We start from the raw sequence: 11,217 nt of genomic DNA on the forward strand, positions 1-11,217 counted from the left end.
CCTTATGTTTGGTTTAAGCACATTTATGTTTCCTCCTCTGCCTCGCCAACACTCAGTCTGTGTTAAAAAAAAAAAAACAACTTTTCATTTGTTTCTTGAAATTTTTCCCATTTGTTTTAATTAAAAAAAGAGAACAAAACAAACAGGCCGCTTACTGTATTTTATCTTATTTTATCTGATTCACCCAACAGAAAACAGTCCAAGGATTAAAGAATGCTAAAACAATTAAGGTGTAAGAAAATTTACTTTGACTTTGCAAGGTATTAAAAATCTTTGGCATGGTTTTGAAAACAAATGTTTCATCAAATCACAGGCATCAGGTGCACTTATAGAGAAAATGTGCTGACTAAATCACATCAAACTCAGTGCTCTTGTATAGGCAAACAAACAGATACATACATAGTACTAATCACACAAAATTAGTGCTCTTTAAGTTGAACAGACACACACATAATACTGAATCAATAAAGATGACTCTCAGGATGTAACTGTACGTAGCTGGCTATCACATCACAGATTCTTGTGTGTCAGTGGCGGTCTCTGTGGCGGTGCCTTTGAGGTCGTTAAGGTCCTTGAGGTCCAGCCCTTGTTTGGCAGCAAGCATGCGCTCGTGTGCTCTTCTGAAGGCCGCAAGGACCTGGTTCACACTGCTGACCAGGGTGGCTGCACTCAGACGCTCCAGCAATGCTGAAGGTGCTGTTGACATGGCTCTGCCTGATGGGGATGATGACTGCAGCACCACATTGAAGACTGTGTCAACACTTCCACTGGGGACAGTCTGGACACCGTACTTTCCAAGAAGAGGTCCCTTCAAACATATTTACAAATACAAGGGAAAATAGGGGCACATGAAAAGACTTATTATAGTTGTAATCCCAGTAGAAATATAACACAAACCTCATGTTCATGAGGAATTCCGACATAGGTGATATCCTCAAGTTCTGGGTTGCCACCGATGAAGAAACGGCGTAACTCACTCACAGGCGAATTTCCAATAGGCCTCCACGTGTGAGTGGTGACATGGTGCTGTCCAGCAGTTGAGGGCAGTGTTACGTATCCATAACCCTCGGTTCGGAAGCGACCCCACCAGTCCATGGAGAGAACTTCAAACATCAATTGGGGCCACCTTGGAACAACGTCTGTTATTTAAAAAAGATGAATATTTTAAAGTCAAAAAGAGCATTGAACATGAATGAAATTTTTATAAAAAGATTTGTGGGTCTAAACTAAATACAAACCGGAAGAATCTTCCAGCTCAGATAGACTAAGCTTCAAATTAAACTGCAGTGGGTGGCCCAGGTGGACACAGCCATTAGATGCCTTACATGATGCACTTATGCCAGCGAGAGATTCTTCAGAATCAGAACTCCAACCTTAAGAGAACAAGATTTTCAAAATTTATATGAAAAGAAATTAAAAGATGTTTATGGTCTTTTCAATTTTTCAATTAATTTTGTTTTGCAACACAGTACCTCTAGGCAAATCTATGAAGTAATGTATAAAGAGATTGTGGTCATCAAAATTTTGAAGAATATTTATCTGACCAAAAATATTTACTGATAGAGTACCACTCTGACAAGCACAGAAATCGTCACCAATTCTAGCCTTTCGTAGGTCTGACTGATGGCGATATACCTGAGATAGAAATAAAAGTATTAAGATTTAGAAATACTTGGAAAGCAATCAGCACAGTGCAAGAACAAGTGAAATGCTGTACCTTAGATCTCAATTCAGCTTCCCTAACTTTTTCCTCTTCACTCGTATCAGAAGAGGCAAGCTCAAGCCAATATTCATATACATTACGTGCATCTCCATCCACTTCTATCCGGTATGGTTTAGATTCTGTTGGAGGGCCGCATATATCAGGTGAAACAAATAAAGAGCCACTGGCAGCATTCCATCGAACAACACACAAGACATACTCATTTGCCCCAACACTGCAACATATAAGTAATATAGAAAATAATTATCTATAGAGGTGATTAGTAAATCAGGACTAGGAAGTTTGAATCAACTTCTTACTCATTTAAGGAACTTAGATCGGCCATAATATACATTCTCTGGCAGGCAGCTTGGGGAAGTCCCTGAAGATGAAACTCAGCATTTCCCTGGCCTTCTTGAACCAAAACCTGTCGACGTCTCATTTTCTCTCTCCTAAACATTCATTTCATTCCACTAAGACCATGGTCATATTCAATAGAAACTGATACATACTTCAAATGAGAACTTACCTAAAAATATTTCTAGGAACATATCTTTGCTTTGTCTGAAGTTGTCTCATAGCTATGACTAAATGATTATGATGTGGCTCACTGGAGAGTGTTGGTGTATCTTCATCCTAAATAGAAAAAATAAAAAGCTGTCAGTATTGAAAACCACTAATAAATAAATCAATTTACAAATTAAGGGAGATCTTACTTCTTGAATTGATGAAACATCATCGTTATGGACATAAGTAAACAGGCGGTCCTGTTGAGAGTTCTGTCGATGGACGCTTGTTATTGTTCTTATTTCCTTGTGGTATTGTTCTTGAAGGGCAGTGTGGCAGTTGGAAATATCGTTGTAGAGGTCAATCTGTATCAAAGTATTGATGACACAAACAGCTCAGTGGGAAGAAACAAAATCTCTATATGCAGCTTACCTCATAACGGCTGAAAACTTTTTCTTGCCAAGCAAATGTTTTAATCTCGTCATCTGAGCTGTTCCCACGAGCTTGGCTGGTTCCTGATACTGTAACAGACGCAGTAGCTGATGCAGATGAAGCTCCATCAAGATCACGCTCTTGATCTTCATTAACAAATTGAGGCAGAGGAATATGAGCAGCCTTCACATGTCTCAGATGTACCCTGGATAAATCAATCAAATAGTTGTTGGTATTTTTTTAAGTTAATCTTGAAAAAGAAAAACAATTTCATTCTAAAGAAACTACCTTATTTTCAAATTTTGTATTGGGTCGTTAGTTTTGTAAATGCCAGTAAAGGCGTCTCTCTCCTCCCCGTGTGTCATTTCGGTTAAAGGCTCATAGAAATATGTGAAATATGAAATAGAACCAACAACTCAACTTTACATCCAAACAAACAACAGAGAGTGAACGGCGAGAGAGAGAAGGAGAGACAGGTCGCATTACCAACCTTCAAACTTTCTGAGCCGTAAACACAGCCTATGAAATTTCATTACAAGCTTCAAAACCATTCAAAAATAGTTTTCATACATAATTTTATGAAATTTTGTCAAATATCTCAGGTACTTACGGGGGAAAATAAACATTTTCCGTTTCAAGACAGTTTGAAAATTTTGCCTCCGTCAAAACTGTTTGCTATCAAGTCACGTGGGCTTTGTTTTGGTTTTGGTACACTGGTACAATCGAGTATCGAGGTTAGGATTGGGTTCTGCTTGTTGGTGTACTTGTTTTTCGTGCACGTGCAATGGTTTCGCTCATTTCCAACGCTAACTTGCTGCTTGAAGAATTGACCAGGTGTACCGCATCTAGTGTGTACTCAGTATATATAATGGAAGTAATAGCCTAGTTGGGAAAAGCTCACACCTTCACTGTTCACTGAAGAACTTTTAGAATGGAGGATTCTTCTCAGTCTCCCATTGTTTCTTCAACTTCAACATCTTCAAGTACACTCTCAACAAGCTCTGTATTGAAAAAGACAATACCCAAGGTGACCTCACCATTAAAACATGTGACACCTATCATCAAAAAATATGACTACCAGCGACAAGCCAAAAATGGAAAATCGGTCAAAAAGAAATCTCAAGGAAAGGTGCTTGAAGAGGTAATTTTAAACCGACTGTTTCTTTCTCATTTTTTTGTGTGCTGTCATATTGTTCGTCGATACTATTCATCTTAATTTCCAGGATTCAACCGGTTCAACTCCAACTCCAGTGCACGATTTGGCAGCTGGGTTTGTCTTTTTACTTTATGTATTTTTCTGTTAACTAGATTTAATTTACTTTTATCACAACTTGTTCCTGTTGGGTTCAAACAGAATGAATTCTCTTGATGCTGCTCTTCGATGTGCAGAAAAGTGTATTGCCAGTAGTAAAGACCCAGATTCTCAAGCTGATTTCTCCTTGGATCAAGGTTTAGAATCCAACACTGATGACCTTGGTGTATGTATTGTTAATTCTAGGACTACTGTGTCTCTAAATCATGTCATTACCACTAGGAAAGTTGGCTACTTCTGGTATTTATGTGTGTTTTCTTTTGTTTCTCTGTCTGAAATGATTTAGGACATAGAAGAAGAGGGTATTCCATCTTCTATTACTAGCTCAAGTCATCAAAATGCTGCCAGTAATAAATCTGCCCATCTTCGTAATCGCAACCGTGTTCTCAAAAAGCGAAACCAATTGCAAAAAGATCTCGAAAATGCTCTTCCATTGGTTGTTCCTGATCAGTGCACAATGACATCTGATAAAGCAATGGGTAAACACATTCTAACTTCAGCTCTGTGTATCCTTGGTTCTGATGTTTATGTTTTCCTGTAACCTTTATTCATTTTAGTATTTGCTGCATCCTATATTGGAAAGATAAGGGAAAGATATGATTCCGGGCCTCAATTTTCTAAATTTATGGAGCTGGTGAATGAACTGGATAGGACTCAAAGTGTCACCGACCTGTACCACAGAGTAATTAATTTATTTGAAGAACAGCCTGATCTTGGCGAAGAATTCTTGTTATTTCTTCTGCCAAAGCAAGCCATACAGTGTGGCAAATTTATGGAACATTTAGCACTCACAGAAATGTCATCATTTTTGCGGAAGCTCGAGGTATAGTTCAACTTATTTGGAAGTATTTTATGACATTGTAATTGTAATGTATTCTCATTTATTAGCTGTCTCCTGTTTCTTAGGTTTGTTTTGCCAAGCAACCACAACAGTTAAGAAAGGTTCAAGCAAGCATTGTGCGCCTGATTGAAACTCCTGACATAACATTAGAGACGGTGCGTAGTACTATTTTACCCTTACTACGGGGTAACTCGTACTTAGTTGAATCCTTCCTTGGACTTTTACCATCAGAACAGCCTCCTGAAAGGTAATATTTCTTTTGAAACTAAGTAAATCATTAGTTTCATGTATTAGTACAAAATATGAGTAACTCAATGCCCTTGTGTTTCCAAAGCAAAATTACAGACTTTGACTTAGTCCGCTGTGAAGATATGGATGGTGAATATTCTGGTGAGGAAGAAACTTTTGAAAGAGTGGAGATCCCTCCAGAAAATGACGATCCCTTTGGTGGAGAACATTGCCAATGCTGTTGTCATGACTCTAATGACCCTACTTTTAGTAATCGTACCAAACACTGTAGAGGTTGTGGCATCAAGGTATCAAATAACTATATTTTTATTTCTTCAATCTTCAAATCCATGTATTATAAATTTAACATTTTAAAACATTTTTCTGTGAACAGTTTATAGCTGGCAAGATCTTTATGCAAACGGATCATGGACTACGACCAGTAAGAATAGATTTCCCTGGTGGATCTATGAGTAGCCATATTAAACGACTTAAAGGGGATCACCCAAAACTTTCTCGCACCCGATCGCGCCGCGGACGGTTATCTCAGGTACTATGAGGCTCTTGTTCTAATTGTTGACTCCTCTTTGTTGGAAACAGTAACCATTTCATTTGCCTTTTCACTTTGTCTTAGATGGCTTCCAAACCAGACGATGGAAAGCAAGGCGCTGAGACTGATGATGAAGCAGCATTTACTAAAGTAAAATCTCCTCGTCAGCGACCTAAAATCTCAAAACCACCAGGTGAAAAGACAACCACTCCAAAGTCTTTGTCATTAAACAGAGTTGGATGTCCTCGCAAACCAGTTAATGCGAAAATGGGTTCCTCTCCGCCTCTATTAATAAATGACCAAGAGGCAATGGCAGTCCCCCTTTCAAGCGAAGAAGACAAACCTCCAGTTCTTGAATTTCCTATGTTTTCAAATATGCTACTGACAAGTGAGGACAAAGATACAAGAGAGGAACAAGGTTCAAATAAAAACAATGGCACTGCAGAACAAAGTACCCATGCACCTGCTATGGAGGTTGAAGAGGATGTTGTAAAACAGGAAGATATCCCAGATGATGTCTCAAATTGTGATATTGTTATGGAAAATATAACAACCAAATTGATAAACATAGAAAATGAGAAGGAAGGGGAAAAAGAAGATGTGAAAATTGAGGAAGATGCACCACAAGATGTGGCAATTAGTGAAACAGATGAGGGCACTGAAGACAATGTAAAAATATCTGGTGCAAACTTTAGCTGTGACAATGAAGTAGAATCAAAAGATGATGCTGAAGGAGCTATCTGGACTCGGGACGAGGATCGAATCATTCTATGCACCTTCCAATCTGAACCTGATAAAATGAAGACTCTTACAAAAATTAGTTCACAGCTGCCCCACAGGACTTTAGATGAGGTAATTCAGTTTTGTCCTAGACTTTGCTTAAAATGTGTATTAAGATTTATTGATTTTTGTATTTTATTTTTGTATTTATGTTCTTTTTTTTCAGATCAGCAGCAGGTTCCAAATCTTAATGAGTCTTATCCAACAGATGCAATAATTTGCCTTTAGGATGTAAGTTATGGCAGTCTTGTTTGCTTTTCTGTCGATTTTATTTATCAGCTAACTGTTTGAAGAAAGATTCCTGTTTGTTAACCTAACAGGATTTATTATTCTTTTGTAACAAATTTGTGAAGCATGTTAAAATTTTGTTATACATGTAATTATTTTGTTCCCATCTCACTCATACCTAAAAGGGTCATATTACGTAGTTCCTTTGAATCTTTATTAATGCACGGACAGAAAAACACCTGGTGTGAAAGAGGTTAAAGAATGTATACGGCTTGTGATAAAATGTTAGGGAAACAATAAAAACCTTTTGTTTCTCATTTTTTTAATAACTAATTTAATAAAATAAAATACAATACAAAGTAATCAGTCTAAAAGTTGAAGAGCCTGAAGCCGGTCCCAACTGTAAAATCCAGCTTTCACCTGCCGTCCTCCAAAGAACCTTCCATTTAAGTCAACCACAGCTGAAAAATAAAATGTTACAGTTTAATTGGAACAATTTAAACAACAAATCCCTGTTTAGAACTGATATGTATATATACCTTTAATGGCAGACTCCATACGCTTGAATTCAACAAATATCCTAACTGCTTCATCAGCAGGGTTATTTGGAATTTCATAAATGACAACTTTGATAACATCACCATATTTAGTATTACACTCATCTTTAACTTCTGGTTCCAAATCTTCATCAACCTCACCAGGACCCACCATATTCTGGAGTAAGAGGGAACAATGGATTGGTACCATCTTTCAAGTAATTTTACAAAAGTAAAAATGAATTGAGGAGGAGGTCTACTTACCCGGAGTAGAACAACTTTCGAGGGTTGTCTCATTATTTCCGTTATTGATGGTTCAGGAGTCTGGTGTGTACTAGTGGTTGCAGCTTGAGACATGGAGGCTGGAGCAGCAGGTACAGCAAATTGTGGAGGAGGCATCATTTCTTTTTCATGGATGATTCTGCCTCCTCGTTTACTTGTCTTCTCTACCTGCAGAGCCATTGCAATGCCCTGCTCTTTTTTTCCAAGACCCTGCCCTTCCTGTAAATCAATGAAAAATTGAAACCAATTTTATGTTGCATCAAAGGATTTTCCATAAAACCATATCCAGCTGACACAAAAGAGAAGCAAGGCAAAAAGGAACGAGTACAAACCTTGTAACCAAATTTGGCCATAATTTTTGCTGCAACTGAGCCACCGCCAAATGATGGGGCAGGCTTGGGTCCTGAGGGTGATTCTGGAGCAGGGCTGGACTCCTGCAAGGAAGGTGGTGGAGCAATGGCTGCGCCACCACTCCTTGGAGTAGAACCAAGATTTGACACTCGCTCAGTGCGTTCACTGTCTTCTTCCTCCTCTTCCATAGGTCGAGGTAACTCAGACATTTCAAACCGTCTGCATGAAAACAATGTGAAATAAATTTAACTTATTTTTCTAGAGTGACTGAGGGCTTGCCTAAATCATAAATAAACTATACCAGACTTACCCTTCACGAGGTCTTGGAATTTCACCCCTTCGTTTCCTTCTATCATCATCTTCCTTAACTTTCTCACGCTCACGTTTTTCTTTCAGTTCTGAAATACAATAAAACCTGCTATAAAATTTAAGTACATTGAACATACACAATAATAAAATTGATATTCTCTTACCTATGATCACCTTTTCATAATCATTTGGCCACGTAGGGTCATACTCTCCCTCAACTTGCCAGTCATCGCGGTTTGATGAAACAGGCTAAAGTAAAGTTATAAGGGATTTAGCAGTTGCATTTAGAATCTCAGATGTATTATAAGCAACTAGGAGCAGATTTGTCCCGAATTCATGCATACCTTTGAGTGAACACTTCCAAATATATCATCATCATCTTTTTTGGTTTTCAGGTCGATTACAGGAGGTAAGACCGATCCTCCTATTCTTCGAGTTTGGTCTCTTTTGGGCTGAAAAGAAACAATACAAAATATTGGAAGGAAGCTAGCAGACAGTTTTACCTCGTGTACCAGAGTAACTCATTACGCTCATAAAATGGTGAATGGGAAAATAGGTCCAGAATCAAGGTGAAGTTACCTGAGTCTGAGCAGCCTTTTTTAATTGTAATTGAGATTGAAAAAGCTTAATTCCAGAGGACCAGCCTGCAACCGGGTCGTTCTTCTGTTTGATGGCGTCGACGTCGTCATAGAGTGACATGGTACCTACCAGGCAGACGCATGGAAATAAATCAAACAAGCACCAAACTAGTTTTGGCTTGGAGGCGCAGAAAAGGGAAGAAACGCGTTCAGTCGGAAACATTACGGAAAACATGAACTAGAGAAACATAACCTGCACATACAGACAACCGTCCAAGCAAGGAAATGATAGCGGTACAAAATTCAAGTTACCTTACGAAACCACAGAACTGATGGTCTCTCCGTTCAGAATATTTGCCAATCGTCGGAGTATCGCCAATGTATTTAGAGCGAATACACAGTTTGTTGTCCAAACAATCCCGAAGCCGCGTCGCCGTCGTAAACTATCGAAGCAGAAGCAGACGCCATCTCGAAGTTATGAGAAAGTTGTGCGGGAAAAACATTGTGTAAATTTTGAATGGTGTGTCTTGTAGGTCTTGTAAACCAATTTGCTTTCATCGATTGCCTCCATATTTCAGTTTGACGCGCAGATTGAAGCGTTCAGTCAACTCTTGACGCAGTTTCCCGATAGAGTGGCATTCTAAATGGCGAAGAAAGATGTCCGTGTTAAGCGGGAACTGGAGAGAATCGCGAAACAGCCTCCAGCGGGAATCTCATTGTGTCCGATCAGCGAAGATAACGTATTGGAACTCCGAGCCAGTAAGTCATGATTGCTTGAACCAACACTTCTGTGACTTTCTTTATTTGTGCTCAATGAATATTCGTTCCTGGAGAATTCTGGAGTCAATGATTCTATGCGTGAGTTAGTAACCTACAAAACTATATGATTGACTCAGATCAACATGTTTGACTGAAATGATCTTCTTATATCTAAATTTTAACTTGTTTTGGTTGTACTGGAATTTTCCATGAACGAATTCATTCTCAGCCGATCTATAGGACCGTCTATTTGTCTCATTTGAAGGTTTACAGCTTTGGACAACTCACCTGTTCATTATCGCAATGTTATGTTTTCAGCTATAATAGGATTGGCTGGAACTCCATACGAATCTGGGGTGTTTAAACTAGACGTCTCTATCACTGACCGGTAAATATAAATGAGACCATTAAGATTTTTTTTTTATTTCCTACCTCAATCTGCATGACAATTGGAATTCCATATTGCAGATATCCATATGAGCCACCCATGGTTCGCTTCAAGACCCCAGTCTATCATCCTAATATCGATACCAGTGGCCGTATTTGCCTGGAGCTCTTGAAATTACCCCCAACTGGTTGCTGGCGCCCAGTGGTCACCATTGAAGGTGTTCTTCTTGCAATTCAATCACTGATGGCAACTCCAAATCCAGATGATCCACTCATGGATGGTATTGTAAGTAACTTAATTTCTGAGACTTTTCCACTTTAATAATTACAAGTTTGTTCTAAATGTCTGTGTCACTGCAATATTTAGGCACGCCAATATGTAACTGACAAGAAAGAATTTGAAAGGAGTGCCAAGGAACACACGCTTCTACATGCCTGCCAAACTCAGCCAAACTCTGCTAATGGTTCCAACTCTGCCACTGGTGCAAACAATGAGAATTCAAAGGTGAGTTTATGACACTCCTTCTTGTAGTGAATTATTTCATTTTCTGTCAAAGCTTCAAAGTGTACAACTAATGAACTTTGTAAAATTTTTGTTGCTAGGGCTCTGAGGACCTCAGCTCTCAAACACCCCCCAGCTCTTCAGGTCATAAACAAAAAATGGAGTGATTGCAGTTATGAAAAAGTTACCAAGATCTAAAAAAAAATTACGATTCATAAAGCACGTTGTTTGTGTGATTTCAAAACATATGTCTCTGACAATTTTACCCTCTTTACTGTTTCGTGTTTGAAAACTATTGATGTGTCTAGCTTGCCAAATACCATTTCAGTATTTCAATGTTAATTCAGTTCTGCTGTGCATCTTTGGTAGCTTGCAGTCACACGCTGTTCCTGGCAGAGGCAGAGTCACAGTCTTATGGTAGGCCAGGAGGATTGGTGCGGACGTGATTGGTGGAACTGCATGCTTACCTTAATGCGTGGCTGATCTGAATTACCTAGTATAGTTAGAATGATAAGAACATCTACCCCTCCTAAGAAAGTCGTCCTAACTCCCTAGTGCCCAAGTGAATTAGGATGCTCTCCTAGTGCATTTCAGGATGGTTTCCTTAGGAGGGGTTGAAATCAAGATTAGAATCAAATGTAGAAGAAAATCAAGATCAGTTAGAAAAGTAGAAGAAAACCAAGATTTATTAATGTGTGTGTGACTTCTGATAGTTGTCTACTTGACTATTTCAATTTACTTTCCCTGTTGTAATGTTTCTTTGTTTGAAAAAAAAATTGATGTGGCTAGCCTAGCAATCATTCTTAGAAAGGTAGGAAAGGAAAGATTAGAAATACAATTGGAAGAAAATCGAGTTTCAGATTAGAAAGACAATGGGAAGGAAATTAAGTTTCCTTTGCCTCTTTACCTGTGTGACTTTTAAATATGTGTCTT

The 11,217-nt window shown here is 38.6% G+C and overlaps 4 protein-coding genes across 5 annotated transcripts; 2 read left to right on the top strand and 2 right to left on the bottom strand.

Moving 5' to 3' along the window:
- Window positions 1–225: 225 nt before the first annotated feature.
- Window positions 226–3,134, bottom strand: LOC117642077 (Meckel syndrome type 1 protein-like). Its single transcript, XM_034379893.1, has 10 exons — window positions 2,930–3,134; window positions 2,642–2,846; window positions 2,419–2,574; window positions 2,232–2,338; window positions 2,023–2,154; window positions 1,718–1,937; window positions 1,473–1,635; window positions 1,239–1,373; window positions 898–1,139; window positions 226–808 (listed from the first exon to the last, which is right to left on the bottom strand). The coding sequence occupies exons 1-10, from the start codon at window positions 3,004–3,006 to the stop codon at window positions 506–508; spliced, it is 1,740 nt and encodes a 579-aa protein (XP_034235784.1). The 5' UTR covers window positions 3,007–3,134; the 3' UTR covers window positions 226–505.
- LOC117642076 (GON-4-like protein) lies at window positions 3,134–6,943 on the top strand. 2 transcript variants are annotated; one of them, XM_034379892.1, is made up of 11 exons: window positions 3,134–3,489; window positions 3,563–3,782; window positions 3,865–3,911; window positions 3,996–4,119; window positions 4,240–4,432; window positions 4,511–4,776; window positions 4,860–5,041; window positions 5,129–5,330; window positions 5,417–5,572; window positions 5,657–6,424; window positions 6,519–6,943. In XM_034379892.1, exons 2-11 carry the CDS (start codon window positions 3,573–3,575, stop codon window positions 6,567–6,569), a joined length of 2,199 nt encoding a protein of 732 aa, XP_034235783.1. In that variant the 5' UTR covers window positions 3,134–3,489; window positions 3,563–3,572; the 3' UTR covers window positions 6,570–6,943. The 2 variants fall into 2 exon arrangements, with proteins under 2 accessions (XP_034235783.1, XP_034235782.1); XM_034379891.1 differs by having other exon boundaries at window positions 3,134–3,782.
- Window positions 6,886–9,102, bottom strand: LOC117642078 (splicing factor 45). The gene is made up of 9 exons (XM_034379894.1): window positions 8,949–9,102; window positions 8,638–8,762; window positions 8,403–8,510; window positions 8,223–8,307; window positions 8,060–8,147; window positions 7,731–7,968; window positions 7,381–7,617; window positions 7,120–7,294; window positions 6,886–7,041 (listed from the first exon to the last, which is right to left on the bottom strand). Exons 2-9 carry the CDS (start codon window positions 8,755–8,757, stop codon window positions 6,944–6,946), a joined length of 1,149 nt encoding a protein of 382 aa, XP_034235785.1. The 5' UTR covers window positions 8,758–8,762; window positions 8,949–9,102; the 3' UTR covers window positions 6,886–6,943.
- Window positions 9,103–9,133: 31 nt separating this feature from the next.
- On the top strand, window positions 9,134–11,073 carry LOC117642080 (ubiquitin-conjugating enzyme E2 T-like). Its single transcript, XM_034379896.1, has 5 exons — window positions 9,134–9,395; window positions 9,714–9,783; window positions 9,864–10,068; window positions 10,150–10,287; window positions 10,386–11,073. The coding sequence occupies exons 1-5, from the start codon at window positions 9,281–9,283 to the stop codon at window positions 10,449–10,451; spliced, it is 594 nt and encodes a 197-aa protein (XP_034235787.1). The 5' UTR covers window positions 9,134–9,280; the 3' UTR covers window positions 10,452–11,073.
- Window positions 11,074–11,217: the final 144 nt, after the last annotated feature.

Source organism: Thrips palmi, unplaced genomic scaffold (assembly GCF_012932325.1).
Source record: "Thrips palmi isolate BJ-2018 unplaced genomic scaffold, TpBJ-2018v1 HiC_scaffold_16, whole genome shotgun sequence".
Lineage (NCBI taxonomy): Eukaryota > Metazoa > Arthropoda > Insecta > Thysanoptera > Thripidae > Thrips > Thrips palmi.